Source organism: Bombina bombina, chromosome 7 (assembly GCF_027579735.1).
Source record: "Bombina bombina isolate aBomBom1 chromosome 7, aBomBom1.pri, whole genome shotgun sequence".
Classification (NCBI taxonomy): domain Eukaryota; kingdom Metazoa; phylum Chordata; class Amphibia; order Anura; family Bombinatoridae; genus Bombina; species Bombina bombina.
In genome coordinates this window covers 410,376,668-410,396,910 of record NC_069505.1, presented here as the reverse complement: position 1 = coordinate 410,396,910, position 20,243 = coordinate 410,376,668, and the positions used below count along the sequence as shown (strand labels likewise).

Here is a 20,243-nt window from a genome sequence, read left to right as displayed (position 1 = left end):
TCTAATTTTTTATCCATAGGATCTTTGAAAGCACAACTGTCCTCAATAGGTATAGTTGTACGCTTAGCCAGGGTAGAAATAGCTCCCTCCACCTTAGGGACCGTCTGCCACGAGTCCCGCATGGTGTCTGATATGGGAAACATTTTCTTAAAAGTAGGAGGGGGAGCGAACGGAATACCTGGTCTATCCCACTCCTTAGTAACAATGTCCGAAATCCTCTTAGGGACCGGAAAAACATCAGTGTAGGCAGGAACCTCTAGAAATCTGTCCATTTTACACAATTTCTCTGGAACTACAATAGGGTCACAATCATACAGTCGCTAAAACCTCCCTGAGCAACAAGCGGAGGTGTTCTAGTTTAAATTTAAAAGCCGTCATATCTGAGTCTGTCTGAGGGAACATCTTTCCTGAATCAGAAATCTTTCCCTCAGACAGCAAATCCCTCACCCCCAACTCAGAACATTGTGAGGGTACATCGGATATGGCTAATAAAGTGTCAGAGGGCTCAGCATTTGTTCTCACACCAGACCTACTGCGCTTCCCCTGCAACCCAGGCAGCTTAGATAAAACCTATGTGAGGGTAAAATTTATAACTGCGGCCATATCTTGCAGAGTGAAAGAATTAGACGCACTAGAAGTACTTGGCGTCGCTTGTGCAGGCGTTAATGGTTGCGACACTTGGGGAGAATTAGATGGCATAACCCGATTCCCTTCTGACTGAGAATCATCCTGCGACATACTTTTAGTAGCTAAAATATGTTCTTTGCAATTTATTGACCTTTCAGTGCATGAGGGACACATTCTAAGTGGGGGTTCCACAATGGCTTTTAAACATATTGAACAATGACTTTCCTCAATGTCAGACATGTTGAACAGGCTAGTAATGACTACAAACAAGCTTGAAAAACACTTTATTTAGTGAAAAAACAACAATCTTAAAAAAAACGCCTTTAAGAGAAAAAAAGCATACACGTTATGCAAAACTGCTTTAACCCCTTAACGACCAAGGACGTACGCCATACGTCCTAAAAAAAAAATACAGTTAATGACCGAGGACGTGTGGCGTACGTCCTTGGTCTGGAAAGCAGCTGGAAGCGATCCTGCTCGCTTCCAGCTGCTTTACAGTTATTGCAGTGATGCCTCGATATCGAGGCATCCTGCAATAACCCCCCCTTGGCCATCCGATGCAGAGAGAGACACTCTGTGGCCCTCTCTGCACCGGACATCGGTGGCCGGTATCGTTGGTGGGTGGGAGCCAGTCTGGGAGGCGGGTGGGCGGCCATCGATGGGCTGAGTGGAGGGGGGCGGGACAGACAGGTGGACGGGACAGACGGGGGCGTGTGCACGGGACGGGAGGGAACCGCTACACTGCAGAAAAACCATGTTGATAAAAGTGTCAGTACCCAAGATGGCGCCCATTAAGGCAGAGGGGGAGGGTTAGAGAGCTGTTTGGTGGGGGATCAGTGAGGTTGGGGGCTAAGGGGGGATCCTACACAGCAGCATATGTAAATATGCTTTAAAAAAAAAAGCCCAAATATAGCTTTTATTTTAGTACTGGCAGAGTTTCTGCCAGTACTTAAGATGGCGGGGACAATTGTGGGGTGGGGGAGGGAAGAGCTGTTTGGGAGGGATCAGGGGGTCTGATGGTTCAGGTGGGAGGCTGAGCTCTATACTAAAGCTAAAATTAACCCTGCAAGCTCCCTACAAGCTACATAATTAACCCCTTCACTGCTAGCCATAATACACGTGTGATGCGCATCGGCATTTGGCGGCCTTCTAATTACCAAAAAGCAACGCCAAAGCCATATATGTCTGCTATTTCTGAACAAAGGGGATCCCAGAGAAGCATTTACAACCAGTTGTGCCATAATTGCACAAGCTGTTTGTAAATGATTTCAGTGAGAAACCTAAAATTGTGAAAAATTTAACTTTTTTTTTAATTTGATCGCATTTGGCGGTGAAATGGTGGCATGAAATATACCAAAATTGGCCTAGATCAATACTTGGGGTTGTCTACTACACTACACTAAAGCTAAAATTACCCATAAAAGCTCCCTACATGCTCCCTAATTAACCCCTTCACTGCTGGGCATAATACACGTGTAGTGCGCAGTGGCATTTAGCAGCCTTCTAATTACTAAAAAGCAACGACAAAGCCATATATGTCTGCTATTTCTGAACAAAGGGGATCCCAGAGAAGAATTTACAACCATTTAAGCCATAATTGCACAAGCTGTTTGTAAATAATTTCAGTGAGAAACCAAAAGTTTGTGAAAAAATTAGTGAAAAAGTGAACGATTTTTTGTATTTAATCGCATTTGGCGGTGAAATGGTGGCATGAAATATACCAAAATGGGCCTAGATGAATACTTTGGGATGTCTACTAAAAAAAAAAATATATACATGTCAATGGATATTTAGAGATTCCTGAAAGATATTAGTGTTCTTATGTAACTAGCGCTAATTTTGAAAAATAATGGCTTGGAAATAGCAAAGTGCTACTTGTATTTATGGCCCTATAACTTACAAAAAAAGCAAAGAAGATATAAACATTGGGTATTTCTAAACTCAGGACAAAATTTAGAAACTATTTAGCATGGGTGTTTTTTGGTGGTTGTAGATGTGTAACAGATTTTGGGGGTCAAAGTTAGAAAAAGTGTGTTTTTTTCCATTTTTTCCTCATATTTTATAAAAAAAAATTATAGTAAATTATAAGATATGATGAAAATAATGGTATCTTTAGAAAGTCCATTTAATGGCGAGAAAAACAGTATATAATATGTGTGGGTACAGTAAATGAGTAAGAGGAAAATTACAGCTAAACACAAACACCGCAAAAAAATTTAAAAATAGCCTTGGTCCCAAACGGACAGAAAATGGAAAAGTGCTGTGGTAATTAAGGGGTTAAAATACACCAAACTTTCCAAATTTTTGATAGCAGACTCAATTTGTGTAATTAAGTTTGCCCCACAAGAAAATAAAACATTTAACCCTTTAATGTGCAAACCGGATTGAAATAAGGACTAAATCTGGAAAAAAAAAACCCAGCACCTCGCCACAGCCCTGCTGTGGCGCCTACCTGCCCTCAGGGATTGTAAATATGGGGTTAAAGCTTCGATTTGACCTAAAACATCCACAAGGGCCCTCAAGAGTTGGAGCTTGCTGCGTGAAAACAACTGTGCATCTGAGGTGCGAAAATAGGCCCCGCCCATCTCACTCGATGTCTTTACAGCCTCAAAGAACTGCACCAGAGTGGTTTTAAACTAGCCATGTGGGTTCTGAGACCCAAAAATTAAGCCAAGTGTACCCTCAATAAAGATGCCAAAAAAACGTTATTGCCCACAAAACGTTAAACAGAACTCCCAATTCATAAAACGTTTGCCCACAAACATTCAAAAACCAGTGTCAACCATTTTTTAATTAGCCCCTTATGCAAGCTTAGTAATGCCCTTCTATAGCTCTTAGGATTACTGCTTACCCTTACCCTCATGGAGATACTGTCAGCCTTTCTGAAATACACAGTCTCTCCAGAAAAAAATGACTGAACATACCTCACTGCTACATAGCATGAAAACGTTCCTCACACTGAAGTTTCTTGTACCCCTCAGCCTCTGTGGGAACTGCACTGGATCTTAGTGACAAATGCTAAGATCATCATCCTCCAAGCAGAAGTCTTCATCCATCTGCTACCTGAGAGTAAATAGTACACACCGGTACCATTTAAAACAAAAAAACTCTTGTTTGAAGAAATTAAAAACTAATATTTTATCACCTCTTTCACTTTACCCTTCCTAGTATTTAGAGCAGGCAAAGAGAATGACTGGGAGGTGGAGCTAAGGGAGGAGCTATATAGACAGCTCTGCTGTGGTGCTCTTTGCCACTTCCTGTTAGCAGGAGGATAATATCCCACAAGTAAAGGATGAATCCGTGGACTTGTCGTACATTATAGAAGAAATGGCATCACAAATCAAATTATTAGCATGTTGAATTTAACAAAGCTAGACAAATCATGATCTGAAACTTGTTGCGCTTAAGTTTCCAACCAAAAAGTTGAAGCAGCTGCAACATCAGCCAAAGAAATTGCAGGCCTAAGAAGATGACCTGAATATAAATAAGCATTCCTTAGATAAGATTCAAGTTTCCTATCTAAAGGATCTTTAAAAGAAGTACTATCTTCCGTAGGAATAGTAGTACGTTTAGCAAGAGTAGAGATAGCCCCATCAACTCCAATCTAACAGTTGGTAAAGGATACAATTTTTTTTAAAACTTGAAGGAATAAAAGTATCAGGCCTATTCCATTCCTTAGAAATCATATCTGAAATAGCATCAGGAACTGGAAAAACATCTGGAATAACCACAGGAGGTTTATAAACAGAATTTAAATGTTAACTAGTTTTAATATCAAGAGGACTAGTTTCCTCCATATCTAATGTAATCAACACTTCTTTTAATAAAGAACGAATATACTCAATTTTAAATAAATAAGAGGATTTGTCAGTGTCAATATCTGAGGCATGATCTTCTGAATCCTTCTGATCAGAGAAAGATAAATCAGTATGTTGCCGGTCATTTGAAATTTCATCAACTCTATGAGAAGTTTTAAAAGACCTTTTACGTTTATTAGAAGGTGGAATGGCAGACAAAGCCTTCTGAATAGAATTAGAAATAAATTTGTTTAAATTTACAGGTATATCTTGTGCATTAGGTGTTGAGGGAACAGCAACAGGTAATGAACTACTAATGATGGAAACATTTTCTGCATGTAAAAGTTTATCATGACAACTATTACAAACCACAGCTGGAGGAATAATCTCCACAAGTTTACGACAAATGCACTTAGCTTTGGTAGAACCGTTATCAGGCAGCAGGAATCCAGCAGTAAATTCTGAGACAGGATCAGATTGAGACACCTTGCAAATGTAAGAGAAAAAAACAACATATAAAGCAAAATGATCAATTTTCTTATATGGCAGTTTCAGGAATGGGAAAAAATGCAAACAGCATAGCCCTCTGACATAGAAAAAAGGCCAAATAATGAAAATATTTGGCGCCAAGTATGACGCACAACAAACAGAAAAATATTTTTTGGCGCCAAAAATGTCCGGAAACGAAACACTCGCGTCATAGAGGACGCAACCTTGTGAAGGACTCAGCGTCAACTATGACGCCAGAAATGACAAATTTGCGTCAACGAACGTAACTTCGCGCCAAAAACATCTTGCGCCAAAAATGATGCAATAAATTTTGCAATTTTGCACCCTCGCGAGCCTAATTCTGCCCGCAAATTTAAAAGACAGTCAATTGAAAAAGAGACTATACCCCAGGTAAGAAATAATTTTTCATAAAAAAAGCTTTTCCTAGATATGAAACTGACAGTCTGCAAAAATGGAAATATAATGAAAACCTGAATCATGGCAAATATAAGTACAATACATATATTTAGAACTTTATATAAATACATAAAGTGCGAAACCATAGCTGAGTGTGTCTTAAGTAATGAAAACAGACTTACCAGAAGACACCCATCCACATATAGCAGATAGCCAAACCAGTACTGAAACAGTTATCAGTAGAGGTAATGGAATATGAGAGTATATCGTTGATCTGAAAAGGGAGGTAGGAGATGAATCTCTATGACCGATAACAGAGAACCTATTAAATAGATCCCCATGAGGAAAACCATTGCATTCAATAGGCGATACTCCCTTCACATCCCTCTGACATTCACTGTACTCTGAGAGGAATAGGGTTTCAAAAAATGCTGATAAGCGCATATCAACGTAGAAATCTTAGCACAAACTTACTTCACCACCTCCATAGGAGGCAAAGTTTGTAAAACTGAATTGTGGATGTGGTGAGGGGTGTATTTATAGGCATTTTGAGGTTTGGGAAACTTTGCCCCTCCTGGTAGGATTGTTATATCCCATACGTCACTAGCTCATGGACTCTTGCCAATTACATGAAAGAAACAAAGTTGCAAACCTGTCTGACACATTTCAGCTTTAGCCTTATTCATAGACCTCAATTCATTTAATTTATTTACCTTCTACTGAGCATGTGCAATAGTTCACAATTTATACGAATGAGACAGGGGACAGGAAAATGAAATCAAATCTACTGCTCGCCTGAAATTCAATGAGTTATTGCCCTGTTTTTTTTTATTACACATGTGTAGATTACGCAATTCTGCTGTATTTAATGGTCCTTTGAAGATTTTTTTTCTACTATATGGTCCAGATATATTGCACTGTGAGGGGCCTCTCTTCTTTACAGAATTTGGATTGACCATGGTATGCCAAAACCCGGAGGAGTGTTTTTTTTGGTCGCACCCACTTTACATTTCAATTGATCACTGTAGTGTAGTTTTACATTTTAAAGCTTTTATAGGCTAAAATAATAATTTAAAAAAATTCCTTTAAAAAGGGATAGAAGCATGGGAAAAAGTTTATACATTCCACGCCGACACACACATTATATAGTACAAAGTGCAAGCACATTTAAATGGTTAAATATAAATGTATAATTTTACAAGACCACCGCTAAAATATCAATTATATACAAAAATGAAAAGGCAAAAAAAGAAAAACACATTAAGCAGTGTGGGCTCCTGTAATAAGGTGTTGATCAATTTTGATATCTGTGGGAAGGTGGATATGTGCTGAATACCCATTTCTGTAAGTCTACTGTTACCCAAAATCCAGATAACAGAATTACAGAACAGCGTTATTCTGTGCCACTTTAAAATTTATAGAGAAGGATCCATATTAGAGTGCAAGCTCTTTGAAACAAGGATCATCTACTGCTGCGTTATTATAAAAACAAAATGTATGCTTACCTGATAAATTTATTTCTCTTGTGGTGTATCCAGTCCACGGATTCATCCATTACTTGTGGGATAGTCTCCTTCCAGGAAGGAAGCTGCAAGAGGATCACCCACAGCAGAGCTGTCTATATAGCTCCTCCCCTAACTGCCACCTCCCAGTCATTCGACCGAAGACAAGCAAGAGAAAGGAAAAACTATAGGGTGCAGTGGTGACTGTAGTTTAAAAATTAAAAAACACCTGCCTTAAAATGACAGGGCGGGCCGTGGACTGGATACACCACAAGAGAAATAAATTTATCAGGTAAGCATAAATTTTGTTTTCTCTTGTAAGGTGTATCCAGTCCACGGATTCATCCATTACTTGTGGGATACCAATACCAAAGCTATAGGACACGGATGAAGGGAGGGACAAGGCAGGCGCTTAAACGGAAGGCACCACTGCCTGTAAGACCTTTCTCCCAAAAATAGCCTCCGAAGAAGCAAAAGTATCAAATTTGTAGAATTTAGAAAAAGTATGAAGCAAAGACCAAGTCGACGCCTTACAAATCTGTTCAACAGAAGCCTCATTTTTAAAGGCCCATGTGGAAGCCACCGCTCTAGTGGAATGAGCTGTAATTCTTACAGGAGGCTGCTGGCCAGCAGTCTCATAAGATAAGCAGATTATACTTCTTAACCAAAAAGAAAGAGAAGTTGCTGAAGCCTTTTGGCCTTTCCTCTGTCCAGAGTAGACAACAAACAATGCAGATGTTTGACAAAAATCTTTAGTAGCTTGCAAATAAAACTTTAAAGCACGAACCACGTCAAGATTGTGTAATAGACGTTCCTTCTTTGAAGAAGGATTAGGACACGGTGACGGAACAACAATCTCTTGATTGATATTCTTATTGGATACCACCTTAGGAAGAAACCCAGGTTTGGTACGCAAAACTACCTTATCTGCATGGAAGATCAGATAAGGGGAATCACACTGCAAGGCAAATAACTCTGAAACTCTTCAAGCCGAAGAGATAGCTACCAAGAACAGAACTTTCCAAGATAAAAGCTTGATATCTATGGAATGCAGAGGTTCAAACGGAGACCCTTGAAGAACTTTAAGAACTAAATTTAAACTCCATGGCGGAGCAACAGGTTTAAACACAGGCTTGATTCTAACTAAAGCCTGACAAAACGCCTGAACGTCTGGAACATCCGCCAGACGCTTGTGCAAAAGAATAGACAGAGCAGAAATCTGTCCCTTTAAGGAAATAGCTAACAATCCCTTCTCCAATCCTTCTTGGAGAAAAGACAATATCCTGGGAATCCTGACTTTACTCCATGAGTAACCCTTGGATTCACACCAATGAAGATATTTACACCATATCTTATGATAGATTTTCCTGGTGACAGGCTTTCGAGCCTGAATTAAGGTATCAATGACCGACTCGGAAAAAACAGGTTTTGACAAAATCAAGCGTTCAATATCCAAGCAGTCAGACGCAGAGAAATTAGATTTGGATGTTTGAAGGGACCTTGAAGTAGAAGGTCCTGCCTCAGCGGCAGAGTCCAAGGTGGAAAGGATCACATGTCCACCAGATCTGCGTACCAAGTCCTGCGTGGCCACGCAGGAGCTATCAAAATCACTGAAGCTCTCTCCTGCTTGATCTTGGCAATCAGATGAGGGAGCAGAGGAAACAGTGGAAACGGTGGAAACACATAAGTCAGGTTGAAAGACCAAGGCGCTGCTAGAGCATCTATCAGCGCTGCCTTGGGATCCCTGGACCTGAACCCGTAACAAGGAAGCTTGGCGTTCTGACGAGATGCCATGATATCCAGTTCTGGTTTGCCCCAAAGTTGAATCAACTGTGCAAACACCTCCGGATGGAGTTCCCACTCCCCCGGTTGAAAAGTCTGCCGACATAGAAAATCCGCCTCCCAGTTCTCTACTCCTGGGATATGGATAGCTGATAGATGGCAAGAGTGAACCTCTGCCCATAGAATTATTTTTGAAACCTCCAACATTGCTAGGGAACTCCTTGTTCTCCCTTGATGGTTGATGTAAGCTACAGTCGTGAGGTTGTCCGACTGAAATCTGATGAACCTGACCGCAGCTAGCTGAGGTCAAGCCTGAAGAGCATTGAATATCGCTCTTAGTTCCAGAATGTTTATCGGAAGGAGTGTGTCCTCCTGAGTCCACAAACCCTGAGCCTTCAGGGAGTTCCAGACTGCACCCCAGCCCAGAAGGCTGGCATCTGTCGTTACTATTGTCCAATCTGGCCTGCGGAAGGTCATACCCTTGGACAGATGGACCCAAGATAACCACCAGAGGAGAGAATCCCTGGTCTCTTGATCCAGATTTAGTAGAGGGGACAAATCTGTGTAATCCCCATTCCACTGACTGAGCATGCAGAGTTGCAGCGGTCTGAGATGTAGGCGGGCAAATGGCACTATGTCCATTGCCGCTACAATTAAGCCGATTACTTCCATACACTGAGCCACTGAAGGGCGAGAAGTAGAATAAAGAACACGACAGGAATTTAGAAGTTTTGACAACCTGAAGAGCCACAAACTGGTAGTGCCTGTATTGACCCTCCTGGATCATAGGAAGGATGGTTCGAATAGTCTCGATCTTGAAGGATGGGACTCTGAGAAATTTGTTTAAGATCTTGAGATCTAAGATTGGTCTGAATGTTCCCTCTTTCTTGGGAACAACAAACAGATTTGAATAAAAGCCCTGTCCCTGTTCCTCCAGCGGAACTGGGTGGATCACTCCCATAACTAGGAGGTCTTGAACACAATGTAAGAATGCTTCTCTCTTTATCTGGTTTGCAGATAAAAGTGAGAGATGAAATCTCCCTTTTGGGGGAGAGGTTTTGAATTCCAGAAGATAACACTTGGACACAATTTCCAATGCCCAGGGATCCTGGAAATCTCTTGCCCAAGCCTGGGCGAAGAGAGAGAGAGTCTGCCCCCTACTAGATCCGTTTCCGGATCGGGGGCTGCTCCTTCATGCTGTCTTAGAGGTAGCAGCAGGCTTCTTGGCCTGTTTCCCCTTGTTCCAAGCCTGGTTAGGTCTCCAGACCGGCTTAGACTGGGCAAAAGTTCCCTCTTGTTTTGTGTTAGAGGAAGTTGAAGCTGCGCCACTCTTGAAGTTTCGAAAGGGCCGAAAACTAGACTGTTTGGTCCTTAATTTGTTGGACCTGTCTTGAGGAAGGGCGTGGCCTTTTCCTCCAGTGATGTCAGAAATGATCTCCTTCAGTCCAGGCCCGAATAGGATCTGTCCTTTGAAGGGAATGTTGAGAAGTTTAGACTTTGAAGTCACGTCAGCTGACCAGGATTTAAGTCATAGCGCCCTACGTGCCTGAATAGCAAAACCTGAATTTTTAGCCGTTAGCTTGGTTAAATGAACAACGGTGTCAGAAACAAATGCATTGGCTAGCTTAAGGGCCCTAAGCTTGTCAATAATATCTTCCAACGGGGTTTCAACCTGTAGAGCCTCCTCTAGGGACTCAAACCAGAAAGCCGCGGCAGCAGTGACTGGGGCAATGCATGCAAGAGGCTGGAGAATAAAACCTTGTTGAATAAAATTTTTCTTAAGATAACCCTCTAATTTTTTATCCATTGGATCTAGAAAAGCACAACTGTCCTCGACAGGGATAGTGGTACGCTTAGCTAGAGTAGAAACTGCTCCCTCCACCTTAGGGACCGTCTGCCATAAGTCCTGTATAGCGGTGTCTATAGGAAACATCTTTTTAAAAACAGGAGGGGGAGAGAACGGTACACATGGTCTATCCCATTCCTTAGTAATAATTTCAGAAAACCTTTTAGGGATTGGAAAAACATCAGTGCAAGTAGGTACTGCATAGTATTTATCCAATCTACATAATTCCTCTGGGACTACAATAGTGTCACAGTCGTCCAGAGTTGCTAAAACCTCCCTGAGCAATACGCGGAGGTGTTCAAGCTTAAATTTAAATGTAGACATATCAGAATCAGATTGAAGCATCTTCCCTGAATCAGAAAAATCACCCACAGATTGAAGCTCCCCTGCTTCAGCTTCATTATATTGTGAGGGTGTATCAGAGATAGCTACTAAAGCGTCAGAGAGCTCTGTATTTATTCTAGTCCCAGAGCTGCCTCGCTTTCCTTGCAATTCTGGCAGTTTAGATAATACCTCTGTAAGGGTATGATCCATAACTGCCGCATGTCTTGCAGGGTATACGCAATGGGCGCGCTAGATGTACTTGGCGTCCCCCGAGCGGGATTTATAGGATCTGACACGTGGGGAGAGTTAGACAGCATAACTTCCTCCTTGTCAATTTCTTCTGGTGATAAATTTTTTAAAGCCAGAATATGGTCTTTGTAATCTATAGTAAAAACAGAATTTATGTTTACCTGATAAATTACTTTCTCCAACGGTGTGTCCGGTCCACGGCGTCATCCTTACTTGTGGGATATTCTCTTCCCCAACAGGAAATGGCAAAGAGCCCAGCAAAGCTGGTCACATGATCCCTCCTAGGCTCCGCCTACCCCAGTCATTCGACCGACGTTAAGGAGGAATATTTGCATAGGAGAAACCATATGTTACCGTGGTGACTGTAGTTAAAGAAAATAAATTATCAGACCTGATTAAAAAAACCAGGGCGGGCCGTGGACCGGACACACCGTTGGAGAAAGTAATTTATCAGGTAAACATAAATTCTGTTTTCTCCAACATAGGTGTGTCCGGTCCACGGCGTCATCCTTACTTGTGGGAACCAATACCAAAGCTTTAGGACACGGATGAAGGGAGGGAGCAAATCAGGTCACCTAAATGGAAGGCACCACGGCTTGCAAAACCTTTCTCCCAAAAATAGCCTCAGAAGAAGCAAAAGTATCAAATTTGTAAAATTTAGAAAAAGTGTGCAGTGAAGACCAAGTCGCTGCCTTACATATCTGATCAACAGAAGCCTCGTTCTTGAAGGCCCATGTGGAAGCCACAGCCCTAGTGGAGTGAGCTGTGATTCTTTCAGGAGGCTGCCGTCCGGCAGTCTCATAAGCCAATCGGATAATGCTTTTAATCCAGAAGGAGAGAGAGGTAGAAGTTGCTTTTTGACCTCTCCGTTTACCAGAATAAACAACAAACAAAGACAAAGATTGTCTGAAATCCTTAGTAGCTGCTAAGTAAAATTTGAGAGCACGAACTACATCCAAGTTGTGCAACAAACGTTCCTTCTTTGAAACTGGATTAGGACACAAAGAAGGCACAACTATCTCCTGGTTAATGTTTTTGTTAGAAACAACTTTTGGAAGAAAACCAGGTTTAGTACGCAAAACCACCTTATCTGCATGGAACACCAGATAAGGAGAAGAACACTGCAGAGCAGATAATTCTGAAACTCTTCTAGCAGAAGAAATTGCAACCAAAAACAAAACTTTCCAAGATAATAACTTAATATCAACGGAATGTAAGGGTTCAAACGGAACCCCCTGAAGAACTGAAAGAACTAGGTTGAGACTCCAAGGAGGAGTCAAAATTTTGTAAACAGGCTTGATTCTAACCAGAGCCTGAACAAAGGCTAGAACATCTGGCACAGCTGCCAGCTTTTTGTGAAGTAACACAGACAAGGCAGAAATCTGTCCCATCAAGGAACTTGCAGATAATCCTTTTTCCAATCCTTCTCGAAGGAAGGATAGACTCTTAGGAATCTTAACCTTGTCCCAAGGGAATCCTGCAGATTCACACCAACAGATATACCAAATTATGTGGTAATTTTTCTGGTTACAGGCTTTCAGGCCTGAACAAGAGTATTAATAACAGAATCTGAGAACCCTCGCTTTGATAAGATCAAGCGTTCAATCTCCAAGCAGTCAGCTGGAGTGGGTCGAACGGACCTAGAACAAGAAGGTCTCGTCTCAAAGGTAGCTTCCATGGTGGAGCCGATGACATATTCACCAGATCTGCATACCAAGTCCTGCGTGGCCACGCAGGAGCTATCAAAATCACCGACGCCCTCTCCTGATTGATCCTGGCTACCAGCCTGGGGATGAGAGGAAACGGCGGGAACACATAAGCTAGTTTGAAGGTCCAAGGTGCTACTAGTGCATCCACTAGAGCCGCCTTGGGATCCCTGGATCTGTACCCGTAGTAAGGAACTCTGAAGTTCTGACGAGAGGCCATCAGATCCATGTCTGGAATGCCCCACGGTTGAGTGACTTGGGCAAAGATTTCCGGATGGAGTTCCCACTCCCCCGGATGCAATGTCTGACGACTCAGAAAATCCGCTTCCCAATTTTCCACTCCTGGGATGTGGATAGCAGACAGGTGGCAGGAGTGAGACTCCGCCCATAGAATGATTTTGGTCACTTCTTCCATCGCTAGGGAACTCCTTGTTCCCCCCTGATGGTTGATGTATGAACTTGGCCCTCGCTAGCTGAGGCCAAGCTTTGAGAGCATTGAATATCGCTCTCAGTTCCAGAATATTTATCGGTAGAAGAGATTCTACCCGAGACCAAAGACCCTGAGCTTTCAGGGATCCCCAGACCGCGCCCCAGCCCATCAGACTGGCGTCGGTCGTGACAATGACCCACTCTGGTCTGCGGAAGGTCATCCCTTGTGACAGGTTGTCCAGGGACAGCCACCAACGGAATGAGTCTCTGGTCCTCTGATTTACTTGTATCTTCGGAGACAAGTCTGAATAGTCCCCATTCCACTGACTGAGCATGAACAGTTGTAATGGTCTTAGATGAATGCGCACAAAAGGAACTATGTCCATTGCCGCTACCATCAAACCTATCACTTCCATGCACTGCGCTATGGAAGGAAGAGGAACGGAATGAAGTATCCGACAAGAGTCTAGAAGTTTTGTTTTTCTGGCTTCTGTCAGAAAAATCCTCATTTCTAAGGAGTCTATTATAGTTCCCAAGAAGGGAACCCTCGTTGACGGAGATAGAGAACTCTTTTCCACGTTCACTTTCCATCCGTGAGATCTGAGAAAGGCCAGGACAATGTCCGTGTGAGCCTTTACTTGAGGAAGGGACGACGCTCGAATCAGAATGTCGTCCAAGTAAGGTACTACAGCAATGCCCCTTGGTCTTAGCACCGCCAGAAGGGACCCTAGTACCTATGAGAAAATCCTAGGAGCAGTGGCTAATCCGAAAGAAAACGCCACGAACTGGAAATGCTTGTCCAGGAATGCAAACCTTAGGAACCGATGATGTTCCTTGTGGATAGGAATATGTAGATACGCATCCTTGAAATCCACCTTGGTCATAAATTGACCTTCCTGGATGGAAGGAAGAAGTGTTCGAATGGTTTCCATCTTGAACGATGGAACCTTGAGAAACTTGTTCAAGATCTTGAGATCTAAGATTGGTCTGAACGTTCCCTCTTTTTTGGGAACTATGAACAGATTGGAGTAGAACCCCATCCCTTGTTCTCCTAATGGAACAGGATGAATCACTCCCATTTTTAGCAGGTCTTCTACCCAATGTAAGAATGCCTGTCTTCTTATGTGGTCTGAAGACAACTGAGACCTGTGGAACCTCCCCCTTGGAGGAAGCCCCTTGAACTCCAGAGAATAACCTTGGGAGACTATTTCTAGCGCCCAAGGATCCAGAACATCTCTTGCCCAAGCCTGAGCGAAGAGAGAGAGTCTGCCCCCCACCAGATCCGGTCCCGGATCGGGGGCCCGCATTTCATGCTGTCTTGGTAGCAGTGGCAGGTTTCCTGGCCTGCTTTCCTTTGTTCCAGCCTTGCATAGGTCTCCAGGCTGGATTGGCTTGAGAAGTATTACCTTCCTGCTTAGAGGACGTAGCCCTTGGGGCTGATCCGTTTCTGCGAAAGGGACGAAACTTAGGTTTATTTTTGGTCTTGAAAAGACCTATCCTGAGGAAGGGCGTGGCCCTTGCCCCCAGTGATATCAGAGATAATCTCTTTCAAGTCAGGGCCAAAGAGTGTTTTCCCCTTGAAAGGAATGTCAAGCAATTTGTTCTTGGAAGACGCATCCGCTGCCCAAGATTTTAACCAAAGCGCTCTGCGCCACAATAGCAAACCCAGAATTTTTTCGCCGCTAACCTAGCCAATTGCAAGGTGGCGTCTAGGGTGAAAGAATTAGCCAATTTAAGAGCACGAATTCTGTCCATAATCTCCTCATAAGAAGAAGAATTACTAATAATCGCCTTTCCTAGCTCATCAAACTAGAAACACGCGGCTGCAGTGACAGGGACAATGCATGCAATTGGTTGTAGAAGGGAACCTTGCTGAACAAACATCTTTAGCAGACCTTCTAATTTTTTATCCATAGGATCTTGGAAAGCACAACTATCTTCTATGGGTATAGTGGCGCGCTTGTGTAGAGTAGAAACCGCCCCCTCGACCTTGGGGACTGTCTGCCATCAGTCCTTTCTGGGGTCGACTATAGGAAAACAATTTTATAAATATGGGGGGAGGTACTAAAGGTATACCGGGCCTGTCCCATTCTTTACTAACAATGTACGCCACCCGCTTGGATATAGGAAAAGCTTCGGGGGGCCCCGGGGCCTCTAAGAACTTTTCCATTTTACATAGTGGTTCTGGAATGACCAGATAATCACAATCATCCAAATTGGATAACACCTCCTTAAGCAGAGCGCGGAGATGTTCCAACTTAAATTTAAAAGTAATCACATCAGGTTCAGCTTGTTGAGAAATGTTTCCTGAATCTGAAATTTCTCCCTCAGACAAAACCTCCCTGGCCCCCTCAGACTGGTGTAGGGGCCCTTCAGAAACCATATCATCAGCGTTCTCATGCTCTACAGAATTTTCTAAAACAGAGCAGTCGCGCTTTCGCTGATAAGTGGGCATATTGGCTAAAATGTTTTTGATAGAATTATCCATTACAGCCGTTAAATGTTGCATAGTAAGGAGTATTGGCGCACTAGATGTACTAGGGGCCTCCTGTATGGGCAAGACTGGTGTAGACGAAGGAGGGGATGATGCAGTACCATGCTTACTCCCCTCACTTGAGGAATCATCTTGGGCATCATTTTTACTAAATTTTTTTATGACATAAAATACATATAGTTAAATGAGAAGGAACCTTGGTTTCCCCACAGTCAGAACACAATCTATCTGGTAGTTCAGACATGTTAAACAGGCATAAACTTGATAACAAAGCACAAAAAACGTTTTAAAATAAAACCGTTACTGTCACTTTAAATTTTAAACTAAACACACTTTATTACTGCAATTGCGAAAAAGTATGAAGGAATTGTTCAAAATTCACCAAAATTTCACCACAGTGTCTTAAAGCCTTAAAAGTATTGCACACCAAATTTGGAAGCTTTAACCCTTAAAATAACGGAACCGGAGCCGTTTTTATATTTAACCCCTTTACAGTCCCTGGAATCTGCTTTGCTGAGACCCAACCAAGCCCAAAGGGGAATACGATACCAAATGATGTCTTCAGAAAGACTTTTCTATGTATCAGAGCTCCACACACATGCAGCTGCATGCCATGCTGTCCTCAAAAACAAGTGCGCCATACCGGCGCGAAAATGAGGCTCTGACTATGATTAGGGAAAGCCCCTAAAGAATAAGGTGTCTAAAACAGTGCCTGCCGATATAATCATATCAAAATACCCAGAATAAATGATTCCTCAAGGCTAAATATGTGTTAATAATGAATCGATTTAGCCCAGAAAAAGTCTACAGTCTTAATAAGCCCTTGTGAAGCCCTTATTTACTATCTTAATAAACATGGCTTACCGGATCCCATAGGGAAAATGACAGCTTCCAGCATTACATCGTCTTGTTAGAATGTGTCATACCTCAAGCAGTAAGAGACTGCACACTGTTCCCCCAACTGAAGTTAATTGCTCTCAACAGTCCTGTGTGGAACAGCCATGGATTTTAGTTACGGTGCTAAAATCATTTTCCTCATACAAACAGAAATCTTCATCTCTTTTCTGTTTCTGAGTAAATAGTACATACCAGCACTATTTTAAAATAACAAACTCTTGATTGAATAATAAAAACTACAGTTAAACACTAAAAAACTCTAAGCCATCTCCGTGGAGATGTTGCCTGTACAACGGCAAAGAGAATGACTGGGGTAGGCGGAGCCTAGGAGGGATCATGTGACCAGCTTTGCTGGGCTCTTTGCCATTTCCTGTTGGGGAAGAGAATATCCCACAAGTAAGGATGACGCCGTGGACCGGACACACCTATGTTGGAGAAATCAGTGCATTTGGTACACATTCTAAGAGGGGGTTCCACAATGGCTTCTAAACATAATGAACAATGAGTTTCCTCTATGTCAGACATGTTTAAACAGACTAGTAATGAGACCAGCAAGCTTGGAAAACACTTTAATAACTGTTAACAAGCAAAAAATAAAAACGGTACTGTGCCTTTAAGAGAAAAAAACAATCACAAAAACTGCTAAAACAGTGAAAAAAGCAGTAAATCTTACGAAATTTTTACAGTGTGTATAATAGGCTGAAAGAGCATTGCACCCACTTGCAAATGGATGATTAACCCCTTAGTTTCAAAACCGAATAAAAAAAACGATATAAACGTTTTTAAACAGCTCTACTGTGGCCCTACCTGCCCATACGACGACTTTGGAAGGCACAAAAACCCCTTAGAGAGGTCCTATATGTTCAAGGGACTCCTTCAGGGAAGCTGGATGTCTCAAGCTGCAAAAACTAATGGAAAATAGGCCCCTCCCAAACTGTACTCACAGTGAGAGGGCCTTAAAAAACTATCCCTAGGCAAAATCTAGTCAGCCATGTGGAAAAACTGGGCCCCAGAATAAAGTTTTATCACCAATATGAAATAAACGTTTATACACCTCAAGCAAACGTTATATCTATTCAGTAATGTGAGTAAATAATAAAAATATTACCCTTTACAGCAAGCATGATACCAGTCGTTATAAAATCACTGTAATCAGACTTACCTTAAATAAATCCGGTATTGTCAGCATTTTCTAGCTTATCATTTCTCTAGAAAAATTTAAAAATGCACATACCTGAGAGCAGGAGACCCTGCACGCTATTCCCCCAGCTGAAGTTACCCATCTCTTCAGTTATGTGCGAGAACAGCAATGGATCTTAGTTACAACCTGCTAAGATCATCAAAGACCACAGGCAGACTCTTCTTCAACTTTCTGCCTGAGGCTAAAATAGTACAACTCCGGTACCATTTGAAAATAACAAACTTTTTATTGAAGATAAACTACATTAATGCATCACATCTCTCTAGCTGCAAGAGAATGACTGGGAGGTGGAAGTTAGGGGAAGAGCTATATAGACAGCTCTGCTGTGGGTGATCCTCTTGCAGCTTCCTGTTGGGAAGGAGAATATCCCACAAGTAATGGATGAATCCGTGGACTGGATACACCTTACAAGAGAAATAAGTCTCTTGCACACTGTGCAGACTTTGTGCTATGACATCATAAGATATAAATGCTGATTAACAGAAAGCCATTACCTAGACAGCCGTTCATTTGGAGAGTTTTCCGCCAGTTTCACAAGCACTTTGAGGGTCTGGGTGCATACCAGGTCTCTCTGGCAAGTAGCAGGAGGAGAGCACAAGATCTGTAGTAGTTTTTTAAATACCGGGTGATAATTTTGGTCATCATTCGCTCCCTCAATTGGCTTCAAAGTTCTAGAAGTTAGTTCTGAGGTGGTTGCTGCCGGCGTCCTAGTCTCCGAGCAACTCCGCAGTAAAGTGTTCACTACCTCTAAGCTGTAAAACACCATGTGATAGAGAATGCCAAGTGATGCAAGAGCAGCGTCTACCACACTCACAAAGGGATCCTCAATGCTAGAGGCCCCACCTCGCTCTGTGCTGGAGGAAGCTATGGACTGGTTCTCAGATGGGCCCACTACTGACTTCTCAAAGGTCTGCAGGGCCTGATAGTAAGAAGAGATATGAAACTCTACCAAAGGCAGCAGGTGTACAGCTCCGGGTAGCCGGCTCATCTTGTTTAGATGCAATAGTCCGCAGTGGTTCTGAGAGTCTTTTGTCCCTATTGCACCCTCATTCATCGCAATGGAATTTAAACCAGTGAAGGCCAATTGCTGAGCCTCTCGTAAGGCTGAGCATCGTGTAGGCATCATGGTGATGGGTACTGAGGTACTGGTTGACCTGAATAAAATGAAATAGTCAGAATTAGGAACAACCTTATAGGAGAGTGGGCTGTAGATAATACTATACATATATAGAACAGGAGATGCTGGTTAAAAGGGTATAAAATATTTTTGAGAGAAACAGAGAGACAGCTTTTAACATTAAAGAGAAATCTAGGTAGACAGGGTGTCCCTTCTGTTTTCTATCTACGGTGCGGGTTTAGTTAAAGAGACGTGAAACCTAAAATTATTCTTTCATGATTCAGATAGAACATACATATTTAACAAGTTAACCTTATGAAACCATAATACATTCTTCCCTTAGAATGAATTACCAATGTAGGCTTAAAGGGACATAAAACCCAAAAATGTTCTTTCCTGATTCAGATAGAACACACAATTTATAAAAAAAAAACTTTCCAATTTACTTCTATTATCTAAATTTCTTTGTTTTCCTTTGTTGAAAAGCAGGAAGGTAAGTTCAGCAGTGTGCACATCAGCAGGACTAAATAGCAGCAGTTTTACAACAATGTTATACATTAGCAAGAACACTAGATGACAGCACTATTTCCTGTCATGTAGTACTAATGTTATACATTAGCAAGAGCACTAGATGGCAGCACTATTTCCTGTCATGTAGTACTAATGTAATACATTATCAAGAGCACTAGATGGCAGCACTATTTCCTGTCATGCAGTACTAATGTTATTCATTAGCAAGAGCACTAGATGGCAGCACTATTTCCTGTCATGTAGTACTAATGTTATACATTAGCAAGAGCACTAGATGGCAGCACTATTTCCTGTCATGTAGAACTAATGTTATACATTAGCAAGAGCACTAGATGGCAGCACTATTTCCTTTCATGTAGTACTAATGTTATACATTAGCAAGAGCACTAGATGGCAGCACTATTTCCTGTCATGTAGTACTAATGTTATACATTAGCAAGAGCACTAGATGGCAGCACTATTTCCTGTCATGTAGTACTAATGTTATACATTAGCAAGATCACTAGATGGCAGCACTATTTCCTGTCATGTAGTACTAATGTTATACATTAGCAAGATCACTAGATAGCACAACTATTTCCTGTCATGTAGTACTAATGTTATACATTAGCAAGAGCACTAGATGGCAGCACTATTTCCTGTCATGTAGTACTAATGTTATACATTAGCAAGAGCACTAGAGGGCAGCACTATTTCCTGTCATGTAGTACTAATGTTATACATTAGCAAGAGCACTAGATGGCAGCACTATTTCCTGTCATGTAGTACTAATGTTATACATTAGCAAGAGCACTAGATGGCAGCACTATTTCCTGTCATGTAGTGTCCCAGACAT

General features: G+C 42.0%; 1 protein-coding gene across 2 annotated transcripts in view; it reads right to left on the bottom strand.

The window, feature by feature from the left end:
- ATRIP (ATR interacting protein) overlaps nucleotides 1-20,243 on the bottom strand; it is a 236,748-nt gene that overhangs the window by 158,708 nt on the left and 57,797 nt on the right. For both annotated transcript variants that reach the window (XM_053721193.1, XM_053721194.1), the window contains exon 9: nucleotides 18,255-18,914. In XM_053721193.1, the coding sequence (XP_053577168.1) occupies nucleotides 18,255-18,914 (660 nt within the window). The remainder of the gene's footprint in view (nucleotides 1-18,254; nucleotides 18,915-20,243) is intronic.